The sequence below is a fragment of the Drosophila subobscura genome, chromosome U (genome assembly GCF_008121235.1).
Source record: "Drosophila subobscura isolate 14011-0131.10 chromosome U, UCBerk_Dsub_1.0, whole genome shotgun sequence".
NCBI lineage: Eukaryota > Metazoa > Arthropoda > Insecta > Diptera > Drosophilidae > Drosophila > Drosophila subobscura.
The window spans coordinates 3,473,697-3,500,619 of record NC_048534.1 but is presented as its reverse complement, the minus strand read 5'-3'; the positions used below and the strand labels follow the sequence as shown (position 1 = coordinate 3,500,619).

At 42.5% G+C, this 26,923-nt stretch overlaps 2 protein-coding genes across 2 annotated transcripts in view; one reads left to right on the top strand and one right to left on the bottom strand.

Annotated features, from left to right (window-relative positions):
• LOC117902351 (discoidin domain-containing receptor 2) overlaps nt 1–26,923 on the top strand; it is a 148,500-nt gene that overhangs the window by 15,710 nt on the left and 105,867 nt on the right. The window contains exon 2 of the mRNA XM_034813662.1: nt 22,038–22,493. Within this exon, the coding sequence (XP_034669553.1) occupies nt 22,151–22,493 (343 nt within the window). The 5' untranslated portion in view covers nt 22,038–22,150. The remainder of the gene's footprint in view (nt 1–22,037; nt 22,494–26,923) is intronic.
• LOC117902357 lies at nt 4,565–5,466 on the bottom strand. The gene is made up of 2 exons (XM_034813669.1): nt 5,373–5,466; nt 4,565–5,310 (listed from the first exon to the last, which is right to left on the bottom strand). The coding sequence occupies exons 1-2, from the start codon at nt 5,464–5,466 to the stop codon at nt 4,616–4,618; spliced, it is 789 nt and encodes a 262-aa protein (XP_034669560.1). The 3' UTR covers nt 4,565–4,615.

Sequence of the window (26,923 nt, the reverse complement as noted above, 5' to 3'; positions counted from 1 at the left end):
AATATATTTACATGGGAAAATTATGATGGAAAATTATGACTTAAGTTGGCGACGAACTCAAACGCCGCCGCTAACGTGAATAAAAGTCATTTGTAAAGCGCCAACCAACCGCCAGACGACAACAGCAACCAACAACCAACAACCAACAACCAACAGCAAAAACAGCTCCCCAGAGGGGCAAGCAGGCGGCGACCAATAGTCAGAGTCCGAGCCAGTGTTTTGCGGTCATTATGGTGACTCTGGGGGTCGAGTTGGCGAGTCGTTGGATATTAATAATGAATACTTCTCGCGTAGATATGAAAAAACTTTCGGTTCTGTTCGGTTTCGTTCGGTTCTGGCTGCAGCAGCTGCTGAAAGGGAGCGCAATAAAAGTGACACGCAAAGTGCTAATTTGTCATCAGGGGCCAAGGCCTTACTGCCAGACAGAAGTTTTGCAAATGTGAAAAAGGGATATAAAAAGCCCAAACAAAAAGGCGGCAAGGGTAAGCATTTTTAAGGAGAATTCATTGGAAAATAGTTAAAGGGTTAGAATTATGCTGCCAGAGCTATTAAATGGAGAAGTTTGATCATAGATCGGGCGCATTGATCATGGATCATGATCAAATCAGCAATTTGCAGAGTGCTTCAATGCTTAAAGGTTCCCTGAGTGCATTTAAAATGGTTAAAAGTATGTAGAAAGATTGTGCAGATCTTTAAAGATCCTAATTCTACACCAGAAATTCAAAAACTTGTAGCCCAACTTGCATAAATTTCTCTTGAAAATGTACTTAAAACAGTTCAAACCTTCAACTAAATGAAATCTAAAATTCTACACCCAATTCTGCCCTGTGATTCACTCACTAAAAGAGAGTCCATCTTGCCGTGGCAGAGTTTTCCTGGCGTGGCACTAGGTTCTGCCCGAAATGCTAATCATTCAGCTTCCTGCCTACTACTCTATGAGCAAACATTTTTCACCCATAATAATATAGGGGGAAAATGGAAACTTTAGCAAGCCTCAGAGCAGACACAGACAGACACGGGGACACACCCAGGCGGCGCTTACCTTAGAGCAAATAGATGGAAAATAAAATGTTGAAAAGAACAAAACAAAAAAAAAGAGTGCCATCCTGTGGATTCCTTGTGTCTCTGGTATCCTTTGGCTTGCCACACACGAAATGGCAGCAGCAGAGAAAACGAACTGTGGGGATATTTCAAACATATCGCATATACAAAATGCAAACATGTCTGGCAAACACAAATCCCATAAATGTTTTGTGCCCCGCTCAATGGTGGAGGCGGAGAGAATGAGGAATAGGAGCTCCTATGCAAGGGGGAGTAGAGGATGGCACAGTCGTAGGTTTAGTGATAAAAACTTGCGAACAAAAAATATTTTCATATGTGAAAATGTGTAAAGTGTAAAAGTTGTTCTCTCTGTGGCGGCGGCGACTCCCCTCCCAGCTCCCAGCCTCCCGGCTTATGCCTCTTTCCTTCATTTTTAGTGTTTTCTCTTTTCTATTCCATTTTGTTTGCTTGCTGTTTTGGCTCTCTGCTCTGCTCTGCTCTGCTCTCTCTGCTCTCTCTCTCTCTCTCTCTGCCATATCCCCTTTCTTTCTATTCCTTTTTACGCTTACTTTTTGTGTGTGTGTCTGTCCCCCCCTCTGTTTGCACTACTTCTCCGCACTCGTACTATGTGAGAATCAGGTGCTGTGGCAAAAGAAATTACAACAAATCCATTTGTAAAATTGCAAACCGAGACCGTGCAGGGGTACACCTCCACACCTCTACTCCTCCGCTTACCTGAGCTCTCCACTCCCCGCTCTCTTCCTACGCTTGTCCTGGACGTTGCCTTTGATGGCCTTTTTTTCTGTCGCTCTTTTTTTTGGCCCTGGAAGTGGAGCTGGCGGAGGATTAGGTGTGGGATTATGGTGGGCGATGAATATCGCAGCAGATCTTTGGAGTGATCTCAAAGGGGTTGAGAGTGTCTGACGGGTGCAACTTCTGCATGATGTATACTCGTAATATATTCTTATTGATAAAGTTTAGAGATGTTTTTGGTCAAGGAATGCGCTATGGGATGGGCTTTGGGCTACAATAAGTATCGTTGAGGGTTTTAGCTTACTTTGGATAGGAGATTTTATTATAACTATCATCTATCAGTGTTTAAGGACTGGAAGAGTGGGCGAAAAACGTTGAAAGGAACCATCATCTCGTTGTTTTCAGTTACGAATTTTCAATGGTTTAGTGAAGATATCGACATTTAATAGTCGATAGTATCTAAAATACAAAGAATATTATTTGCTTAAACGGAAATCAATGGCTATCAATTTTGGAATGAACAGAGCACAGAATAGATTCCACGTAGATTCCGTTCTAAATTAAAACTAAAACTCTCCCATTAGCCCTCAGATTTCACACTATTTCTTGCTAAACTTGCCCTGTTCTCACGCATCCACTTCTAACCCCCCAAAAAAGGTTCTTTTGACTGGCAGTCTCGAGTGTGGCCACTCCTTTGGAGTGCTAACCAATTACATGGCCTTCGAGCCGTTCCGCAGCTCACCTCCTCCGTGTCTCCTGGCTCTGCTGCTGTCATTATGGACTCAAAAATCAAGATGGAAGCTACTCGTTGGCTGGCTGCCTGTCATTTGCCTGGGCAAACATTCATCTTACTAAAGTTTGTCCAGGAGTCTGTCTGTGCCCTGGCAAACCCTTCCGAACAAAGAACGTTCCCCAGTCGCAGGACCAGGGACCGGGACCGAGACATTCATCAATTTGTTAAGGGGAAGCCGTGCCAGTAAAAGAGAAAAAAAAGGAGAAGAAACGAAAAAAAGAGAGAAAAGAGAAATTGAAACGAACATTTTTGGAGCTGCTGCTGCTGCTGCTGCCGTTGCAACAGCAGCTTGCATATAAATTTGCACAAATAAGTGCAGGCGCCAGGCATACCTCTTGGCGATGGTTTCCACCTACCAACCCACTCTGGCGCATCTATGGTTGCCAGCCACTGCCTCGCCCTCTGCTCGCCCTATGGTCAGCACAAACTACACACACGTCAAATTTCAAACAAGCTACAGACCCCCGCCTGCCGCAGGACATGCAGCCCTCCAGACTACATGGCAACAAACAATAAATAGAGGAGCCAGGAGTCGCAGACTTCTTCCGAAAAACGTAAAACGACTCCTGGAATGGGGACGAAATAGTTTGCTCCGCCCAGCACCTGGCATCTTTTTTCGTCTGCACTTTTCCAGCTTTCTATCTTATTTCATGGCTGGAGCAGAGTGGGGTCCAAAGATGGAGAAGGGTCTGTGGATGTAGCTGGTGCCGGTGCTTGTGGCAACAATGAAACGGCAGCCAACTCCTGAGGTTTGAAGGCAAAAGGGATTTTTGGGGTTCAGGTTTTTCTGTGCACATAGCTGAGGCACAAGGCTGACGCTTCTGATTTACTTTAGTTTTTAAAGCGTCGAAGCAAAGAAAATGATTCCTTAAGGAAAAATATTTTTTAGGCATACAAAAATGAATAAGAAAAGTCAGAAACCTGCTTAGAGCCTAAGATAGAGAGCTGAAATTATAGTTATACTTAGAGAAGGATACAAATATTTGTATAAAGACCCAAAAAACTGCCTACTTGGAGGTTTTAGCGGCATCGGGGTCACCAATTAAGCAATCAATCAGTTTTCTGTGTAAATTATTTTTAACCATTTATAATACCACAAAAATGGTACAATTTTAGGTCTTTGAATATAGTCAGGCGGCTTGAAAAGTGACTCTTATTCCCAGTAATAGTTCCCCGAAAATATAGCATAAGAAGTTGTTCCACAAATATTCACAGAGTACCAATTCGTTAGTTATTTTTCAGTCACCATTTATGTATGTAAAATTCACTTTTGGGAAGCACTAAAGTAACATTTATCATTTTCCTTCATTGAAATACTTTCTCCATTCTGAATGTATACCCCCAAAAGCAACCTCCAACTCTAATTACATACTACAGAAGCGCTCTTTCCAGTAGTCCGGGGCCTCGACAAACATTTGTGAAGTTCCATAGTGCCTGGGTTTTGCTCATTGGAAAAGTTGCTTCGCCTTAAAACAATAACTGCAGCTGCTGCTGCTGCTGCTGCTGCCTCATCTCTCGTGTAGAACTTTTACTGTCTGCTGCCTGCCACACAGCCATATAGCCCCCTTCCTTCCTGCTGCTTCCTTCTTCCACCTGTCGTGCGGTGGCAACAATTCCCTTTTTTATGCTCCTCTTTCCAGAGAATTGTAGCACACGTTAGTTTGGGGAATTGCAAATAAATATTTCAACTGCAGTTGCAGATTATTTTAGTGCTAGTCCGAAACTCCTGAAAGTCGTAACAATCCACGGGAAAATGGTTGCAGCAACAGAAGCAAACAAAGAGCCAGAAAACTGCTGAGACAAGGCGCCGGAGCAGCAGGAGCAGCAGAAGCAGGTCCTTCCGCAGGATAGTTTCAGCTTAGATTTCTCCAGGGAACTATGATAAAGTGCAGGCCCCATAATGAAGAGAAAGGAGGAAACTTTTTGTGTGTTTGTTTTGGGGCGAAGGTTTTTTTATTCTCCTTCTTTTCGCTCTGTTTATTCTCTGCCTCGCAAAAATATTTCAATTTGTTCGATTCACTCGACGACTCACTTTCTATTCAGATGAGTGTTCTTCAAGTAAATGCCGGCCAGAACTTCCTGGATGCGCCTGCGACGTTTATCCTGCATGAGCATGGAGAACAGAAGCTTAGGGTTCAGGCCACGATTGTTCTGACGATCCAAGGCATCGATTTCGTCCACGCTGAGTACATCGCCATCTCCATCCTCCTGGACGACAGCCGCTGATCCAGCTGGACGCTCATTCTCAAAAGCAGCGCCCTCCACATTCCCCTCCTCGGCAGCATCGACCACCTCAGAGTCGTCTTCGAAGAGACTTCCATCAACCAGATCGTTGAAGCTCAGACCCTGCAAAAGATCACCAATCGAGGGGACAAAGGCGCTCCTCCTGGCACTCGTGCTGTTGGAGCTGTTGGCGGCGCTGGGCAGGTAGATGCCCTGCATGTTGTTCGGGTTGACAATCAAGAAGGTGGGTCCGCCACTTCCACTACCCAGATACTCCATTCCGGGGAACTGTGGCTGCGGTGGACGAGTCTGTGGTGGTGGTGGATAGTATGGATAATAGGGATAATGGGGATGATGCGGATGATGATGGTGTCGGTCCGACTCCGAGTTCGACGAAGGTTGCTGCACAATGATGATGGGTTGCTGCTGCCTGTGGCTCTCCTGGTTGTTGTCTCCACGTCGTAGATTCCACAGAAGACGTGGCATAATCTTTTCAAGGGCTTAAGGGAGCAGAAAAAGGTTCAGAATAGGCTTCTTCATAATGTGTTTAAAGATACCTTACCATTGTCCCTTCGATTCTTCGACCCAGAGCCATGTTCAGCTGCACTTAAAGCCACAAAAGCTGCAAATACTGCAAAAATGCTTAGGATTCTCATGGTTCTCTTCGTTGCTAGCTTCAGTGATTGACTGTGCCTCAAACCTTAGATTCTGGTGACTTTTATAGCAGCACAGCGAAGCTAAACCCATCTTCAAGCCCTTCTTGTGGCATGCCTCGCAATGCGTCACGAGTTTTAATTTCACAGTTGATCTATTTAACTGTATATTTTGTATTCGTACGAGCGCAGATATATCGCCTCGTAAATCAATTTCCAATTCGCAGCATTGTTTCGCCGCCTTTCGCCTTTTTATGGCACTCGTTAAATCTCACTCTTTGACCAACTTAATGTCTGTTCTCTGTCCAGGGCTCTTTCAAGATCGATTTAGCAATAAGTACTTACAGATTGCTCACAGATACACAGCCCCTAGCTACAGCTCTTGCGTGTGCTCTAATGTGTTTAGTTTATGGCGCGGATACTTTATTTATGATCTGTGTACACAGGTTCTGCAGATCGGATAATTTGCAGTACATTAACCCCGCCCCATCGTGGTTTTATTGAACTTGAGATACAATTTTTAGTACTGTTTCCTCTTGTGGAATTTTAGAGAAAGGTGTGGGCTCTGACCTGGTTTTAGTTTTTTGATTTGAAGATTCTTTTTAGAGGCCTTATTTCGGCTGGTGGTAGATTAAAGATGCTTGGGACGACTTTTATATAAGAGTTGTAATGGGTAAAACCCAACAAAAAAGAACATTTCTGGATTTAAACTTAAACTGGACGAAAAATCTCCAGCTTCATATTTTCAGTCTCCGCTCAACAATATTTCTGTAATAAACTTCCATTTAAAATAAATTCTGTTTGAAAAACATAAAGTTTTTCGATCATTTCAAGCCCCAAAATGTCTGCCTACAAGTCTGCCCCCACTCTCGCCCTTCGTGGCAACTGAATGTACCCGAAATAAAACACATTTCCTGCCAAGTAAATATGTAAGCCGCCCCCAAAGGCTGTTACCAGGAAACTGAAATATAAAATTGGCAGAAAACAGAGCAAACAATATCGAAATGTTATATATCCGTTACAATCGAATCGAATCGTATCGAATTGAAAGTAAGAGTCCAGCCACCCAGCCACTTTCTTTCATATCCTTGTGCAATCAGAAACCAAAGACAACAAAAGTCCTCTCCACACACACAAACACACACGAGAGGTAAATATTATTTAAAAAACCGAAACACGTAGGCGAAACGCAAAGTACAAATCGCACTCAATCAAAATCACCTCAAGCAGCATCCATCCACAGAACACTCTCCATTCCACACACACATTACACGGAGAGAAACTAGATCCAGAGAGATGAAATCCCGCATTACATGAGTCGGAACGGGGCAGAGCTTAGCCATAAGTAAAAAATAAATAAGAGAGAGGGAGCAGATAGGAACCAAAGGCAAAGGCAAAGGCAACAGCAATGGCAACAGCAAAGGAACCAGCAAAGGCAATGGCAAATAGCAACAGGAAGACGACATACCAAAAATTCAACACACAGAAAACTGTCATGTACGAGGATTTAACAGATTTAAATTCTATTTGGCAAAAGGGGCGGGCAGGAGGGAGCAGCAATGGAGGAGTGAGCCTTTCGATAGAGGCAAGAGCTTGCTGGTGAGAAGTTCCCCTCCTCAGTTTAGGGGGCCATGGGTTGAGCAATGGAGATAAGGGTCTGCTAGTAGTGCGAACGGTCAGGGTCTACAAGGGAGTGGGATTTTGTAAGAGGCTGCCTGAATAGGTTGAGCCATGTTGGTCTCTTTTTTCCTCAGATTTTCCTTTTTTTGGTCACCAGCCTGCACGCCTGGAGAACGCTTTTCGAAAGCTGTCATCTAATATTGACCAAGGGGCCCTGTGCGGAAGAGCGATACTTTCATTATTTTGTTTCTATCATTCGATAGGTTTCTAGAGGTTCTCTCATTTTGATGGTGAAGTGAAAGGTATTTGTATGGTCTTAAGTATTAAGATGGTAAGGAAAAGTTAGGAAAAGGATACATATGTAAGAATTAAAACTCACCGCGAGAAATTTATGCCAGCAAAGAATTCATAAAATAATTAATGCAAAATTATAATTTCCAAATTCCAGAGTATTTATTGAAAAAGGTATTGGAGCGCACTAAAAAAATAGAATAAAAAAAGCGAGTATTAACGAATTAGCCGATCGAATTCTTTAAAAAATAATCTAAGATACAAGAAGAGGAAAATAATAAAATATACTAAAATTCACAAATATTTTTGTAAATACCAGTAAGTACAAAAATGTTCAAAAAGAGAAGTAGAAGCCTAAAAATCATTCTTAAAAATCAGAAAACAGTTTTAAAAATTCTCGAGAAAAAGAGTCCAACAAATATCAGAAAACCCAACTTAAAAATTCTATACAAATTAATTTAAAATCGTAAATTAAATACGTCACATTCTAATTACTCAATTATTTTATCATTTCCCTGTCTACCCTGTTTTTCTAAGCCCACACATCGTGTCGTAGCTTTACTCTCTTCATACAAATCCTCTATACTACCCGCCCCCTCCCCACTCTAATCAGTGTTTCAGAGTCTGTGTGATGTCCGAAGTAACAGTTTCGCTTATCGTTTCACCTTTATGCCATTCCACCCCAAGTCTACACGTCGCCATATGCACATGTCCGGCCACTTAGCCTACATTAGGACACTACTGCCTGGGACGTGGTGCCATTTTCTGCCCCCCTCTCTGTGTGTGTGTGTGTGTGTGTGCAAACATCGTATCTATCGATTGCCATGACAATCCAATTCGTTATGCTTAAAACTACGGGTCCATCTGTCCACCTGCGCTCCAAAGAGATACAGAGCTTCAGAGGCTCCAAAGCAGAGTCCAGAGAGGCAGAGGAGGAGCAGGCAGGCACTCTCAGAGGAGGAGGAGAAGTAGGCATGGCACTGCCAGAGATTCGGGTGAAGAGGTGGTGCAGACTTGTGTTCCCTTTTTTGAGGAGATATAAATGAAAAATCAGCAACATACGGCACAGCACCTGCACAGGTCTTTGGCCTAAATTTGCATTCGGTTCCACAGCATTTTTACGTAAATTGGCAGTTAGGACAGACAGGACAGACGGGACATACAGGACGACCGACCCTCAGTTCATTCAATGCATCTCTCTCATTCTCTTTCTCTCTGTGGCACATTGAAGAGTTAGCCTGTTTTTGTGTGATTTGAATGGTTGGAAGAACTCTCGGCCAGAGTCCACCCAGAGACCAAGGCTTAATTAAAGTTGTTGTGGCTTTCGGGCCAGCCCAATAGTGTGCACCATCCCCCGATTCATCCCCGTTGCAGTATCCAGAGGAACGTGTTAATCTTCCGAATGCTCCAATGCCAGCAGATGCAGGCAGAGCGACGGAACGATGTTCAAAATGTGCCTAGTCTCAATCTGTTGAGTCTCAAGCGGCGCTACGCCTCACTGACGTCATGATGGGGGCCATGCAACCAATTGATGGGTTAACTGGGGCAAATCAAGTGGGGCTGAGAGATTGTTGGCCATTACACGGTTAACGAATAGTTTCGATGGCAGATGAATCCTAGAGGGTTTTTTTTCCCTTTAAAAAAAGTGGACAAAATGCCAAGAAGAGAAAATATTTAATAAAAAGAGGCTGAGAAATGCTTAAAGTATTAAATGACAAATGGTAGAATAATAACATAAATTAATGAAATAATAATAATAAAAATTCAGGAATTGATAACTGAAATCGATAAATAATGATATTTCCCTACCAATTCCTAATATTGAGTTCAAAGGCAGCAAACTTTCTCTGGTCGTGTCGCAACTATTAATAAATCCTAAACCTAAAGCGTTCCTTTTATCCTTTAATCTACTTAAAATATTACAAAATCATAATATATAATGTAGTATTATTATAGTATATTAATTAACCAAAGAAATCAATTAATGCCCAGCTTTAATCTAAAACTAATTTAGTACAAATGAATTCTATGATTTTCTCCGATCTTCGGATTACCTTGACCCTTCCTTCCCCTACTTTATTCGTATTCCTTTCTCCACTAATATCTCTCTACGCCTTCCCTTTCTCACTTCTCACCATTTAACGCCCCATTAACGATCTCATATTCTCAACATTCCTGCAACTTCAAAGGTTTTCTTCTCATCTTCAGGTATGCCTTAATCCCTTCCTAGGGTACATACAGTTGCGAAAAAAATAATAGCACCACTACAACACATTTTGTTCTTAGACAAAAAAAAAGCAATTACTGTTGCGATTTTTTTAAATTTTTAGTTTTTTCATATAGTTAAGTATTCTCCATTAACAAACAAAGTGTTGCCTTTCTTCAAAATTCTGTCTTTATATTTTTTTTTTGAACTTTAAGAAAAAATACCACGAATATGGCGAAAAAAATAATAGCACCGTTAGCACTATTTTAAGTGAATATCCGTAATTTCGCGGAATTGACTTTGTATAAACCACGTATTTATTAGTTTTAACTAATATTTCATTGTTTCTATCATAAAAGCTAATAATAATCATTACAATAATACGTGGAAAGCTCTGAAATGCGAAAAAGCGCGACCCTTGCAAAAATTTTATGTTTGACATAAAAACTTACAGAGAATTTGGTCAATTGGTAGGCAGTTTTAATAAAATTATTAAAAACGCCTTAAACTATGAAGAAAAGTGTAAAACACGTGGATGAAAACGATCTATGACCCCTTTTAGGGTCAAAAGGCTGATTCGCGAGAGCAAGAAGGTTCCCTTCAAGCCTGCTATTGAGCTTAAAAAAATAGCTTAAAATAAAAGCGACGGGCTAGAAAGTATGGAAATATCTTAGACAACATAGCCTAAAAGCCTGCTGCCCAAAAAAAATCGCACTTTTAAACGCCAGACAAATTACTAAGCTCATGATGTTTGCAAGGGAGCATGCCAATTGGACATCCCTATAATGGAGCATAAATTTTAATGTCAGATGAGTAAAAAGTGTTTTATTTACTGAAAAGGGATCTCGATCATACTTAAGACGTTCAAGGAACACCAGTACACCAAAGAAAACCATTCAAAATAAAAGGTTGAATTTAATGGTATGGGCCTGCTTCTCTTACTATGAAGTAGGGCCAATACATTGACTATAAACCATCATGGATCAGCACGTGTCCTTGAATTTCATGGAGACAGTAATGCTACCCTTTTGCAGAATACGAAATTCCACTCGTATGGGTCTTTCAAACGGAAAATAGCCCCAGCATGAAAGCAAAGGAATGGTTCGGGGCCAACACTGAACGTGTTAAAGTGGCCTGCACAGTCGCCTGACATAAAACCGATCGAAAATCTGTGGTCCGACGTCCAGAAGGCAGTTGCTGATTCCAAACCAACCACTGTCGGATCACTTTGAGAACAAATTTAAGAGTCCTGGTCCAAAGCTCCCCAAAAGCTATGCCAGGACTTAGTGGATTTAATGCCAAGACGCTGCGCAGCTGATGTTGCCAAAATAGGACACTGAACTAAATCTTGAATGATAAATATTGATTTAGAATTAATAGTTCAAAAGTGTTAACTAAGAAATTCATTACTTGTTGGTCATTTTTTAAATTTTAAATCCATTTTTCAAAAGTGGTGCTATTATTTTTTTCGCCTAATTTTACGAGTTTCTCTAAAGTTCCTTAAATAACTTAAAAGCCTTACAAAAAAGGTGATTTTTTTTGTTGTTCCCAGATTTTTAAGAGTCTCCCCTTTTTAAAAATGGGCTTAAAGTTTCCTTAAAGCTAAAAATGTGAGTTGGGCAACTATTTGAAAATTGCTTGTGGTGGTGGTGCTATTATTTTTTTCACAGCTGTACATGCGTACTCCTGGAAATTCGCACTCATTCGTTAAGCTTCTCCCCTGGGGGCCCCACATGCATAGTCCGCCCGTCCATCATTATCATTTAAAATTCCCCAAACTCTCGGAGCGGCGGCGGAGGCAGCCGCGGAGTGGCACATTTGGGGCGCTGGCTTCTGGCATCTTGACATTTGCCGCTTCCTTCGCTGCTTTTGGGGGCTCCTAATTCCCGTTGCTATTCCTTCCCCTACCAACATCCTGCTGCCATCTTCTACTTCCTTCTCAGCTCCCTCATCGCAAAAAGGCATTGCCAGCCATTTCCTGCGCTCTGCCGCTGCTGGTGCCGCTGCCATTCCTCTCGTGTGTGTCGCGCTGCCATTTCGCATCCGCTGCTGGACAGCAGCCCTCAGAGTTACACTGAGCGAAAGCCATAAAAATTCATTCTTATTCTTATTTCTTATTCGTAGTCCATCTGCGCTTTCTCTCAGTGTACACTCAAAGCATGCTAAGGGGGTGGCCAGGGAGGAGCACTCCCCATTGCCACTCAGCAGCACAAATTTTCGGCAGCATGCTTTTCCGGTTTGCCAACGCAGCAGCAGAATCAGGAGCCGACTCCTTATCCTCGCCACAGTCCCTGTCACTGGCCCTAGGAGTCCCCACCTCCGTTCCCCCGTCCAGCCATCTCTCACTCTAGTTCAATAAGGATTTCCGTTTCAATTCGTGCGCCGCCTCCTCCGCCGCACTCTGCGCTCCCTCTGAGGCTCACTCCCTCTCTCTGTCGGTCTTGTCCATTTTCATTTATCGAATTTTTCACTTTGACGACCTTTAGGCCTCGAGGCTCAACTTTTTACACTTTTAGCAGCAATTTCCTTAGTCCCTGCCCTTCCACTGCCCTTCCTCACACCCTCTTCAAGATTGTATTATTTATTTATTTCTACTTTTGATACCCTCGAAATGATTGCCAGAAATAATTGGGGTCGGCAAGGGCTTTGCTTTAAGAGAAGAAATAACCGTGGAAATGGAAGAGAACTTGCAAGAAGAATCTGAAAGATTAAAAAATAGTTTTTTATTCTAAAAAGTTGAATGAAGAGAGGATTTTTATCGCAGCAAACTTCCTCGGGTCATTGCTGTACTCTTGAAAAACCCCATGGCCCGAGGATGTTGCCTGTGATGGAAATCAATTGCAGCGATAAACGCTCATCCGAAAGTGACGCTCATCAGTGAATAAAATGTGTGTTTCTCCTAAGCTGATCTACCATGCCCGATCTCTTGAAAAAACAGAAGAGGACCAAAGAATTTTCCTGGGATAAAACTTAAAAAAATAAAAATTGAAAAGTACTTAATCTATCAGTATCTGTCTTTTAATAATTCCCATAAAAACGCGAAATCCTTCCACCAGGGTACAAAGCATCTCGATACCTTACTATTTTCTTGCTTTTTTTTGGGTTTTTTTTTGCTGATTTCATGCGTTTGCTGTTGCTTTTTGTGCTTGATTTGGTTTCCAATTTTCAATGTGTCACTTTATGAACACGACCATTAATCAAAAAAACAAAAAGAAACGAAAAGGCAGTGAGGCAGCGGCGAAGAAAAGCCAAAGGCAAAGGCCATGCTGAAAGAAAAGCCGAAAGGAAAAGTCCAAGGAGTAGGAAAAGCCAACAAGAAAAAGTAAAAGAGGAGGCTGAGTGGGAGGGATGAGCGAGTGAGAGCTAAAGGAAATTATTGCTTAAATAAGCGTGTTTTCCCGGGTAATGGACGTACAGACGCACAGACGGTCGGACGGCTGTGAAATGAACCGACCACAAAAATTGCCTGAGCTGGCATTTTTCTTACTCTCCCGTTTTTCTCCCCTTTCCCCCCTCCCACTCTGTCTGTCTCTGTCGCTCTCGCTGCCTTTTTTGGCTTTTCTCTTATTGATTTTTATTTCATGCACCATTTGCGCTCGCGCGCTCTGTCGACATTGTTTTGCATGCCACGCCTCAACGCCTACTTATGGCAGATGATTATTCTTTCTTGTTTTTTTGTCTTTTATGGAAAGTTTCATAATTTATTATCCGCGACGGTCAAAGATCGTGTGGAAACGGACAACATTTAAGTGCCACAAATCACTCTTTGAGGGGAGGGAATTGTGGGTTTGGGGACTCGAGATAATGGAATTTATTTTATTTCATTTATAGGTGTTAATTTTCCAGTAAAAATATCAATGATCCACACATTTTGCTCTTGGAATTTGCGACATTTTTCCATCATTAGGTTAAACATTTCCTTTCCCTCAATCAAGATGTTTCCTTCAATTTATCAATGCTCCTCCCGAAAAAACAAAACCATCTTTAACGAGAAGAGACGTGTGAGACGCTTCTACGCGTCACAACTTTTATACCTGGCACTCAGTACTAAGTACATCTGTACATTCGCGGTTATTTGTCAAATTTTGAATTTTTTCTTCATCTGTCATCTACATCAACAACACTACTCGGAGGCAGAGGCCTCTGCCACTGCGCGAAGCAGAGTGTGAATGAGAGAATGTGCAAAACTAAATATAAGCTGCGGAACGGGGTGGGTTTGGCCACTGCTACTTAATTTCTTCATTGTGGCTAAAATAATGATCCAATCGTATCCCAATTTGGTGATCTGATAGATATGGTCAGATAGATATTCCCTACGGAATGGCGTTTTTAGTTTTCTGCTATCTTCATAATTGTAGATTTGGGAGGTTTTCGCCCTTTTGCGGAGGCGGAAGGGGGCGTGGCTCATTTTTTAAATACACTGGTTTCAGTGTGAGCATACAGCAGTCTGGTGCCAAAATTTGGTGGCTCTAGCTCTTATAGTCTCTGAGAACTAGCCGACAAACAAGACGGACAGACGGACGGACGGACGGACGGACGGACGGACGGACGGACGGACGGACGGACAGACAGACATGGCTCAATCGACTCGGCTATTGATGCTGATCAAGAATATATATACTTTATGGGGTCGGAGACGTTTCCTTCTGTGCGTTACATACATTCACTTTGCGCACAAATAAAATATACCCTATTTACTCTTCGAGTACCGGGTATAAAAACGCCTCTGAAAATACTGAAATTACAGAGACATTGCGTTCAACAAGTCGTTTGTGGCAGCAAGTGTGGCATGAAATTTAAATCAGGTCTTCTATGTCGTATGTATGGAGGAAGGGAAGGCCCCAGTCAAGAGAAAGACATTGCAATTTCCGTCTCCTTTTATTTTCACGAGTGTCAAGTGTCAACACCAAAATGATTAGATAGGCGTGTTACCATAACAACAACAGCACAAGCAACTGCCCCACAGAGTTGGGGCGTGTCCGTGTCCCCCCAAAAGAAGAAAACCCATTAAATGGCAGAGACAAACGTAAAGACAATCGCGGGGGGAGACGACGTTGGGTGTGGGGAGTGTCAACGCCAGCTTTTTGGCTGTACAAAAATGTTTTGCCACCTTCGCCTGCGTCTTGGATTCAAGCTGTATCTCTGAGATACTACAGCTCCCACTCTATCTGCGAGATCTCACCCAGTCTCTGTATCTCTCCCACTCTCTATTTTCCCACTCTGTCCGTCCCTCCCATTGGATTTCATCTCTGCCTGCGAATGAAACTCCATTTAGCATTCAAGTTTATGGCGCAGTTCTTTGATTTCAAAATATTATGACGACCAGCTGGTCGGTCGGTTAAAGTTACGAACCGCACGAGAGAATTCATTCTCATTCATGCTGGGCATCGAAAAATACTTTTAGATGCAGTTCAGTGCATTTCATTCTCACTCTACCTAGATCTAGTCTAGCCATAAGGAAGAGTGGAAAGGGAACCCAACCCTCCTTCATGTCTTCATCATTCATATTTGTGCATTTTTATTTTAATTTCGACTGGCACTTGGCCTTTTCTTTTCCTTTCCTCTCCTTTTCTTTCCATGGGAAGCACAACTAGACAGTCAAACAGACAGACAGAGGAGCTCCACCTACTCCATAAGGCAGGAAGAGTTTTCCACCATGGACATGTGTTTTTCTTGTTTTCTGTTGCTGGTGCGTGCCCCGTCTCTGTGTGGGCGTGTGTTCGAGGAGGAGGTGCGTCTCGTTCCGCCTTCTTTGGGCCATTTTGACAGCTCTTCGAAGCTCATCCGCTGCGCAGCTCATTTGCCTTTTACGACTGTTAGGGCCAAAGGTTTTTGTGTGTGCCTTTTACGACTCTTGCGCAGGTCTCTTGCAGAGCATGGAAATCGTTGCGTTGCGGATATGATCTCTGGCCAGAGATAGGAATTCTATCTCGAAAAAGGGGTAAAGGTCATAGAGGAAAGTTTGGTGTGTGAAATTGGGAAAACTTTCTGAAGGGAAGACTTGAAGTGCAAGAAAATTTTAATTCAATGTACTAAGAGATGTTTTAAACTGCAGAAAATTAAAATATCAAATAGCGGTCTTGGATTTTCCGTGCATTTCATGCAACATTTTCCCGGCATCATTCAAGCCACAAAAATTACATGAAGCATCGCTAAAAAGTTCAATGCCTTTCGCTTGCTGCCTTTTGCAAAAATATTCCATATTTTAGAGCACAGACCGACGCGTGTTGGCCAGGGCCAAGAATGGCGTTGCCCTTGGCCTTCGTTTGCCACTTGCCGACAGTAGCTACCTCCATACCAACTCTCGCATTCTATTCAATGTCGGAGCATAAATTTTCCACCCACCCAATGGCTGTGAACAAAAAAAAACGTAATAAACTTTTATTCTTTTTGCACTTTTTAGTGACTGCTGCTCGGCGTAGCGACCGCATAACAATAGAAAAACCATTTTTTCGCAGACTTCTTCATTCTGTTTTTTTTTTGTAATATTTTTAATATTCTTTTTTTGCAACACGAAAAACACTTAATCATAGAAATTCTACTGCGGCTGACGACAAGAGGCTGAACGGCAGAGAGGTGGAGGAGGATCAAGTTCAACAAATGCCCAAAATACAAATTGAAAGAAGTTTAAGAGTTGAATTAAAACGAATTTGAAATGCTCTTTGCTCGAGTCTTAAGCTAGAGTTCGATGGCTGTATGTTGCCTGTGCTGCGACTGAAACGTATATCGATGATCTGTAAATGGGTTTTAATCGCTTTTTATTGGAGGCAAAGTTGGAGTTTTGCTTGGATGCATCTCAAAATCCACGAAAATCCGAAGGCAATCTGCCATGTCGTACCGAAATGAAATTAACTTCCATTCCACTGTCCATAAACAATTCATGGTCAAAGCCGGCAGGATGCAAGGTGCAGAGGAGGTACAACGACACGTCGAAAAGTGCAAAGTGTTGTATTTGCAAATTTTTGTGCACAAAGCGCGTGCGTGTTCGTATGTTTTGTCATTCTTCTCTTTACTTTGTTTTTGCTAATTGCATGCAGGAAAAAACCACCTCCAGGGGTCGCTGGGGTCCCAAAAAGAAAACACCGAAATAATCGTCACATGCAATGCCAATGCCAACGATATATTTTTCACGCCTTCAAGTCTCGGTCGACTCTGTGCTTTCTGCATTTCCGCTTTTTGTTGGTCCTTACGTTCTGCTTTTGCTGCTGTTGTGTGGGACTTCTGTTTTGTTTTTATTCCCCTACTTTTGTCTAAGGTTAAGGTTGCGCTGCCGCCTGCCCAGACATTGAAATTAAATGCGCAGAAATTACGCTGCAATTATGCGGCGTCGCAACGGAGACGTAAAAGAATTATGGCTCTGGGAATATTCTCGTTTTCCTAAAGCGAAAGTTGGCGGGTCCCTCTGTTACTGCGCCTGCCCCCACTTCTCTTCTGCTCTGCAGTCTGCATTATATTTTATGACCATGTAAATGGCGTGGCGAAGCGAAGCTCCCAGGACTTGCGTTTTTTGCGACTATATTTCTATGTTTTCTCTCTCTGCCTGTGTCTGTGCAGGGTGTTCTTTGGCAGAGAATGAGAAAATTGCAGTTGATGATTAGGCACGAAATGTGTGGATAGACCAGGAGAGATGTTTAAGTGAAACTAAAAAGTCCATGGGGGATTTGTAAGTGGACTTTAAAGGGTAATATTGGATGAAAGATTTCATTTAGGAATGAGGCTGAATAAATATCAGAAGAATAGATACAAACCAGGAAGACTGGCCTCTGAGATGACAAAAATCTCTCAAAAGAATTCTGAATTTTGCCGCAGCGAACTTTCCCACGGAAAGACCTTTTTTTGCCGAAAATGAGTGCGATGGTTTTATTCTATATGAAGGAGTTCTGATGGAAAATTCAACAGGAAAATAGTCCATTAGCATCAGGAAATATAACCTTCGAATACGAAGTCCCTCCAGAAAGAAGATCCTAAGAATACAGAATCTTTTGCTCTAAGAAAAGATATTTGTTTGGTTGCAAGAAGCTGCAGCATCCATAGCCCCAATAGATGACCCTCGTTAGAGGAAATAAAATACCTGCAGCAATCTTCCGGCAATGTCAACAGCAGCAACAGCCAGATGCCTCCTTTTCTGCATCATCTGCCCTCATCTGTATCTGTACCCAGTCCATTGATAACAAGGAGTTTGCGGGGGAAGCCATTAACACCCGCAAACAATAACCGAAGCTGGAAATTAATTGAAGCCAGTGCCACAGACGCAGACGCCGACGCAGACGCAGACGGGAGCAGCAGCAGACGTTGGGGTAACGCAGAATGGACCACAAGTCGTCTGCCACACACCAGACAAAGGCATAGCTGCAGCTACGACGACGACGACGACGACGACGACGCTGTGGCATGTCATTCATTTGGTTTTCTATGCCGCAACGGTCCCCCCCATTCAGCAACACTCCTCCATGTGCCCCACTCATCCTCTAGCCCCTCGTTACAGCCAGGCACCGTTTTGTTCGTATTATTTTCGCACTCAGCCAAACTAAAAAAAAAATTTCCAACTGCCGACTTTTGTTGCATGTTGCCACTGCTGTGTGGTTGTAGCTGTTGCTGCCACCAACTGAGTCACTAAAAAGTTGCATTTTATTTGCACTTCAAGACCCAACGCCAAAAATTATTACAGACTCTCTCTCTCCCTCTCTCTCCCTCTCTCTCGCTCGACAGGGAGTGTGTTAACTGCTTTATGCCATAGAAAAGGGGACTGATGATTTTGCAAATGCTTTAAAAATAAGAGATTCCTATGGGGAATATTTAAAGTTCTACAAAGGTCCTACAAATGCCCTCGCGGAAATATCTTGGGAGTACAAATTGTTTGTGTAAAGTAAGTCTATAGTTTTTCTTCTTCCATTTTACACCTCGAGTTCAGAAACGATGATCAGAAAATAATTGTTGGACAATTGATTAGATTCAGCGATTTTATCTTTGGGGTTTTAATTTAAATTGCCATTAAATATTATTTAAGTTTATATCCTTATATCTATCTACACTCCAGGGTATCCTAAAACATCTACCCCTCCAAGTCCAAGCCTTTCCTTCTTGCCTTTTATTTCTTATTTTACTTTTGCCATTTCATTTGGGGCTTTCTTCTTTTTTATTTGCAACGTTGCTGTTGCTGCTGGCATTCAGTTGCCACATGCAACACATGTTGCCAACGCCAACGCCGCTCTGGCGGCAGCAGCAGCAAAAAGGACAGCTTGGAAAAATTAATAGAAAAATATTTTTTAAACCATTTTTTAATTTTGGCTTTGTGGGCGTTTTTGGACAACAGAAGTGACAGGACAAGGAAGGGAGAGGAGAGTGGAGAGTGGAGAAGGAGCAGAGAGAGAGAGAGAGAGAGAGAGAGATGGCGCAATCTTCTTTTTTGCTGCAATTTTGGTATGAAATTTCATGGCAATTGTGGTTAATGTTATGGATATTTTATGTGGGAAAGAGAAGTACTTGCCCGTTCCACCGAGAGATAGAGAAATGAGGAAGAGCAAAGGAGAGATGAAGGGCAGTGGAAAGAAGAGTGAATAAAATGTTGGATGATGGCAATTTATTTGTTAAATATAATGAAAAAAGTGGGCGGAGTACGAGCGAGAGATACTTTTAAAATAAAATTAATTTTGTTGGCAGTACTTTGTGGTTGGAGTTGAATGAGTTATAAATGGTTTGTGAATGGCTTATGAATGGGTTTATAAATCTTTGGCAAATGACAATATAATCACACACAAATGGACTTTAATTCGCTTCAGCATTCACTTGAACAACTCTTTTATGGTGGCATGAATCGAGTGAATCAATAAATTTGCAAGATTGTAATTTTTATCAGCCATGAATCGAGCCATCAAACGCTTTTGCATTTGAATCGAATCGATTAGGCCATTGAGGACGCCCTCTTTCCAACTATGCCCCGTCACAATCCTCTCGCACATTTCACTTACAAGTTCACGCATCTGTTTTTCCATTGCTTTCGTCACATACAAAATTTGCATTCTGTCTGGCGGTGGAGGCGTCACCGGCACCGGCTACTGGATAAAAAGTAAAATGTTCTCGCCAGACCCCATAGGCCATAGGCCATAGACACAGAAACAGACAGACACAGACATAGACACCGACTGTGGCTTCATTTCCATTTCCATCTGCAAATGCAACTGCAACTCCGGACAGCCAGACTCCCCACCAGCTGCTCTTGCCTCATTGCAACTCCGTTGCACTGCTGTGGTATAAAAAGGTGGCCCAACCATAAGGCCCATAAAAACTATGCGCGACTACTATGGGAGTACTTCTATTTCTGCACTGGAAAATATAGGAAGGGCCTTATATAAAAGTGAGATAAATATTGTTAGCAGCGACCAAAATGCATTTGGGAAGCTCCCTTCTATCTCATCAACCACAAAAATCTTCAAATCCATTTAAAAGCTTTCTGTTTTCGCGCAGTGCACCCACTTCACTGCCATTCTGTTTCTCTCTCTTCAGTGAATTCAAGTGTTTTCCAGTGTGCGGATTGTTGTTGCTACACAAATTTGAATGCCTTTTATTTTTGGCGACTTTTGCCGACGACAACAACAGCAGCAGCAATAACTGCAGCAGCAGCAGCAACAACATTTATAATGGTGACAACAACAACTACAGATGGAAAACTCTAGGGGTAAAATGCGGCACATTTGCAACTTTGCTGCCACTTCCACTGTGAAGTTGGCGTACAATTTCGCCATTTCGCATATGAAAGGAAGTGTGGGCGCCACAGCACAGAACACAGAACACAGAACAGAAGAGAGCCTGACACTGTCCCCACCAGCACCACTGCGACTGCACCTCTCCATCGTCTCCACTTCGTTTGTCGTTTGGTTTTTCCTTTTTTCTTTTCTGTTGTTTTCTGTTCACATTCTTATTAATTGCTCGAGTAAATTTTTGCATCGGCAAAATGCCTGTGAAAATGTTGCCTTGTATTTGTTGTTGGGGGAAGTCCTTTGATCTTTTCCTCTTTCTCTCAGGAGAGACACTATTTAGCAGATGAAAACTATCCAGGGGATTGGGGGAAGTGAAGGAACTTCTGGGAGATGGCAGATGGTGTTAGGAGGGGGTTTTATTGGTGTGTGGGAGTGCTATTAATTCTACGAACTCATTTTAAGAGCTTTCTCATTCTGTGATTCTTTGTTCCTAGTTTAGATCTCTAGACCTTTTCGGGTAGTAAAAGTTAAAAAAGAGACATAAATATATAAATACATAAATAAATCATTAAGTTCCATAAATGTATTTTCATCAATAAAAACTGTGCTTAAAATGACCATTAACCACTCCCCACTTAGTGAAGTTTTCCAACCATAGATCACAGATACATTCTCAAATGTTAAGCAATCATTTCTTAAGTTCCTTCTTTCCCCACTGCAAAATTCCCCTCTTGCATTCCTTAAATTCCCACTCTCCACCCCTTCTTTTGCACTGTGAAATTCCGCAAACTCAACTTGTGAGTATTCAAATCCATTCATCAATCAGGTAAATTCTCATTTTCTACAAGTCAAACTTTCACCCATTTACCACCCATGTTCAGCCAGCTGTGCACTCTCCTGCAGGGCACTTGTATGTACACTCTCCTACACTCTTCACGAGTCATAAATCTAGCTTTGAAAAACTGTTAGTTTAAAGTTTGAACTGTTGTTGTATTTTTCTGTTTGCTTGTGGATTTTTCCTTTAAGTTTTGAATATTGTTTAAATGTCAGAGCAGAGGTCCGCCCTCGGGCTTGGTCGTTGTCGCATTTCCGGCTGCCAAAAAAGGGCAACATCAACCCGACACTCCCCCTAAAACTCTCGCCGCAGTCCTCCCTTGAAACAGCCCCTAGACCACCCCTAAGTCTTCCCCGAAATCTCCTGCTCTCTGCAGCACTTGCGTTCAGCGTTTTTCGCGCTGTTTATATTTTCGTATTTTGACACGTTTTGGCATGTCGCCGAGGGAGGTGCCAGCAATGGGAATGGGAAGGGGAGCGGGAGTGGGAGTGGGAAATTTAGCAGCGCTGTGTGTCGTATGTCTCTGACATTTTACATAAATTTCTGCTTGCTCAGCTCTGGAAAATCGTGACGGGGACTATAGAGCGGCTCCCTATCCTACCCCCAACACCATAGGACTGTGACAGGCAGCAGAGTGCCCTCCGCCTGCCATGACTTTGCTGTCATGTGACAAAAACGCGACAGTTTGCAAGGTCACGTCACATTAATTTGCTGACAATGATGTATTTAGGGAGGGAGAGCGAGAGACGAGTCGAGTCGAGTCGAGACGAGACCAATTCCTACTCCTCTGAGGGTCGGTCTCGCGACATTCTTAAAGCCATGCCGCCAATTAAGGGGCTACAAGCGAATAATTCTGTGTTGCAAAAATCCCTTGACAATTTTTCTTAATTTCCCTGTTCTTTTTTTCTTTTATTTTATTTGGCAGAGGTTAAAATGTAGCAGCAATACGTGAGGCATTACTCAAAAGGCAAGAAGGAACGAGGAACCGAAAAGGAACGATAGAAAAACAGAGAGAAATAAACGCAAACGAAAATCAAAATGCCAGCAATAAAATTACAACAATTGAATTCAATTCATTCACAAGAAGGAACGAAGAAAGGACCTCGACATGGACCTGGACCTGGACACCGATACAACGGCTTCAGCTGCTCCTGGCACGGGTGCGAGTCCCGGCATTTTGCAACAAATTATTTAAAAAGTTATTGCCACATTAAGCGTCATGGTGTTAATAACAATAAAACTTTATGTTGGCTGACACTGACTTTGATTTTATTGAGCGCACAAACAGTGGCAATTGCCACTGCCACGGAAGGAGCAGCAGCAGCAGTGGCACCAGCTGTTGGCGGTGCCCCATCTGGAGGCGTGGCAGCATTGGAAATTGGTAAGTAATCGAATGGAGAAAGGTGTTGTAGGTTGTGTATTTTTCTTATGCATGTGCATATTTTATCAACATTTTGATTAAATAATAGATTTCTCTTGTGAAATTGTGTGGGTAAATAAAGTTATTGAAGTTTATGTTGCAATTCTTATTGTTGCCTCTTGTATTGTTTGGTTAGTCATCTACAAAGAGCTTTTTCTCTAAGAAACAGAAGAAATTTCTACTAGAAATAGTAAAATTAGTACATTTATGGGATTTAAAAAGAACCTATTTAATTGTAAACATCTGAGTAACATTTCCAGCAAATCTTCTTTATAATGCTGTCCTCTAATAAAACGCCATACCAATTTCTAGAATCCCATTGAAATGTTCTCCATTTAATATATGTACCACAGATTAAAACATTTAAAGAGTAAGACCCTGCCCTTGGTTCCATTGGTTTATTTGTATCCAATTGTTTAAACGAAAAATAAAAAAGAAAAACTTGTATAATTATTCATGTTTATTCAAAGCGCATCATGAAATCGAATACAAATTCCGTTTTGTGCATTAAATATTCATATTCACAGTTTTGCACATTTTCAAATATAACCTACAAAGTTTTTTTGTCAAATAAAAAATGTTTACAAAACATTTTTCGATTCCGCCCCCTACCCGAAACGATGTGGAAAAATTCCATATGTTCATTTCCCATGAAATACAATTTATGCATTTTTCGAGGCACACAACAAGAAAACAAGAAAGAGAATGAAAAAGGTACAAATAAGCGATACAAAGAAATATTATGGAAAATACGAGTGTATTTTGTATACAACATTTCTGCACAATTCCGAATTGTGTAACAAAGCCAATCGCCGCCAATCGGAACAGAGAGAGAGAGAGAGAGAGAGAAAGAGGGAGAACAAATGTGGAACCAAAATTCTGTGTATGGTTCACGGACGAATGGATCGCATGAGGTAGAAGGCAGGAGCCAGAGCCTGAGCCAGAGCCAGAGCGATGGGATCGGGACCCGCTCAGGAGTAAACTTCCCAAAGTCCATGCATCATTGCACACATGCAACGATGCAACAGTTTGGGGCAGGCAGCCACGGCAGCAACATCCCCGATGCACTTAATTCTGAATTGCACTAAATAGTCGAGGCGGCACACACGCAGGGAATATGCATTTGCATTCAGCAATCAACATGGAAATCAATCAACCGCAAAAGGGAATGAGGGTCTGACCCCTAGTCATGGTTCCTGGGCCCTCATTCGGGTTTGGGTGCTGGTTGTGGATCTAGTTCTGCTGCTCCTGGGTCTTGGCCAGCGTCTCCTGTTCAAGTATTTACCAATAACACAAAACCGTAACTAATAACTGGTGGAGGGAGGGGAGGAGCTGCTGGGGTTACCGGCCAGGTTACGGCCCCGGCACGCACTCAACCACAACCAATTACGGGAAAATTTACGCAAAGCGCCAAGGATCCCTCATCGAATTCTAAGCCCAGATCCCAGATCCCACTCCACCTCCTACTCCTACTCCTCCTTCGGACGTCATTAATAAACATGAGGTTAGGCATAAACTTTGGAGGTGGGGCGGTGGAAAAATGATGGCCGGAATGGCTCAGAATGGCTCAGACTGGGCATAAGGTAATACACAAATGGGTGGCTCTGACTCTCAGATACAGATACAGATACAGATAGATAGATACGTTCGTTTGGCTGTGTGTACATGGATATACAAAATCGAAGGCAGCAGCAGCTCAGCGGCTCTTTTGATAGATGACTGCGTCTTGGCTGCCCTGCCTCTTCCGCTGCTGCCTGGCTGCCCCTCAACTGTTCTCTGCTTTGGTGCTCTCCTCATTACCATTGCTGATTGGCCGGACTGGCCGGACTGGCTGGGGCTCCCAACAGCCGCCTCACGTGTCCATGTGTGGTCCCGTCCATCACAGCTGGTCGCTCCTCCAATGGATTCCACTGGTTTTGTTGTTATTTTATATTCGTCTGCCGAGCATAACAAATTATCTTGTTGGCCAGAGAGTTTGTTTTGCTGTTGTTGTATCTTGGAGACGCTGGCTCGTTAGCCACCAACTTGTTTTCGAGCCACCAAAGAAATGGCAAAAAATATATTTACATGCATCGAATAGGGAAATACGCTTTAAATTCGATATTTTGCATAGCTAAGATGTATGACGAATAATATGAATGAAAAACAACATGCCTGCGCACGGAAAAGTCATTTCCACACATCCACGACCTAGCAAAATGAGTGCGAAGAGTGTGCAGACACCCACAATACAGCTGAAAACGAAAGTATTGGCAAAACGAGATCGCGAAATGTGTGCGACAAGTACGCGACAACGTACGAAATGAATACTACTTACGCGCGAAAACGCTAAGAAAACCGGAACTTTCTTTTGTTAAGCACGAGCACCAATAGAGGAATACTGTTTCTCATTTTTGGTGAAATTTTTATTGCATATGTCTAATTTTTTAAACAGTTTTCTTGATTAACACTCGCGTGACCTTCCGATGCACAGCAACATTTTTTTCCGAATGGCGCGAGACGAAAAAACGCTCATTTACCTAAATGGTCACTCAATTGTTCTCCCGACATTGCAGTCGGTCAATTATAATTTCTGCGTGTGAGAGCGGAGCATGGAATTTGCAAGAGCAAAGCTATCATTCACCGATGATCTCAATCAATTGTTAAACAGAACAGTAGAGAATGGTTTTGGGACATGTCTTTAAGCAGTATTGTAAATGATCTGTTCGGATAGCTTGCCGAAACTTCGCTTCGTCTTCCACGCTCGTCTTCGTTCTCTTTCTCTCTGGCTGTGCATTGATCTCATTATTTTGCCCTGCGTGTAAATTTGCGGGGGTGGGTGTTTGGAACCTCTTTTTCTATGTTTTGACGTTCTTTCTCAACTCATTTGCTCAAATTCTGCAGCGATGATTTATTTGTTTCTTTTGTGGAGGGGCATACGTTTCACATAAGAAGATTGGTTAAATTATTTCCACGAAAAGCAGACTGCCTTTTGAAATGAAACATAAAAAAACTGGAGCACACAGAGAACGAACTCCCTTTGCAGCGAACTCTATAACAAAGCCAATCATCTCGTCTTTTTTGTGTTCGAGAGAGTGAGGGTAAAACCAGGCCACGACGGTAGCAGGAAATGAATGGAAGCTGAATGAAAACCATGTTGATGTTGGTCTGGTCTGCCTTCTGTCTTATGGGTTCAGCTGCTTATTCCAATATGCGAATGTGAATGCGAGTGTACGAATGTAAGTATCTGTATTTATTTAAATGCGTAAATATCTGCATGCGTCTGCCATTTATCATTTGACCGTAGGCGCGTTGAAATGTTGCTCGAAAATGGTTTGCGGCGACCAAACAAAAAATTACTCCATGCCACTCTCCGATGCTACACCACGGTCCAACCAGCTCCAACAGCTCTACAAGCCATGCCTGTATTTATGTGCATGTATTGATAATGTTAAAGCTCGGTCCGTTTAAATGGTCATATAAATTGTCTGAAATATGCGTTGAAAAGTGGCCCGGAGATCAGGTAAGTCCTACAGACACCCTCTTTCCGTCTCTCTGGGTCTGCGGGTTCGCTTGATAAATGTGCGACAGTCAACAATTGGAGGTCAAGTGGTGTCTGGGGCTGCTCTGGCTCTGCTCTGCTCCGATCTGATCTGATTGGGAAACATGCGTGTGTGAATGCAGTCGTGGGGGATGCCTATGGAGAGAATGGATGGGTTAAGTAGGTGTGGATGCAATACAGTGGTTGAAAAATTGAATGCCTGACAGAGGGAGAGCCGGCCGGAGGGAATTCGTTTTGGAATGGTTTATAGACCGAATAGAAAAGTGTTTTGTGTTAGACAATCAGGTGAGAGGTGCAGCAAACAACAGCAAATGCAATAGCAGAGCAATAGCTTCTATAGAGGCATCAGAATCCAAAGGGAAAGAAACAGTTGCTATAGCAACCACAGGCAGATAAACGATCCACAGAAATAGAATCCATGAAGGAGAGAGCGGTGGACCTCGAAAGGGTGACAATTGTCAGAAATTCAAAGAAATAACAGACTCATTCACAAATCTGCGGTCAGTGCCGGTCAGAGAGAAAGAGAGTGAGAACGGCAGAGAATACGCAGTTTCGGCAAGCATTGTGCTCAGATCATTTACTGTACTGTAAAAACAACTGCCCTAATGCTTTCCTCAACTCTTCTGTTAAACTGGTGATTGAGAGAATGGGTTAATGATAGCATAACTGTTTGCTAATTCCATGCTCTGCTCTCCCACGAAGACATTCACATTGACAAGCGATGGCAATGTCGGGAGAGAATGGAAGTGAGAGTGGAAGAAGATTTGAGTGACAAGCGATTTCAAAGGCAGTGAGAGTGAGAATAGATTGCACTCAAATTCAAAGAAGACCGCGTCCGCAATTTTTGCCA

Bases quoted from the DNA above. Each gene is read 5' to 3' on its own strand.
- LOC117902357 (XM_034813669.1), bottom strand. From the start codon at position 5,466: ATGAGAATCCTAAGCATTTTTGCAGTATTTGCAGCTTTTGTGGCTTTA. The intron at 5,311-5,372 runs GTAAGGTATCTT...TGCTCCCTTAAG, and splicing joins GAAGAATCGAAGGGACAATG to CCCTTGAAAAGATTATGCCA.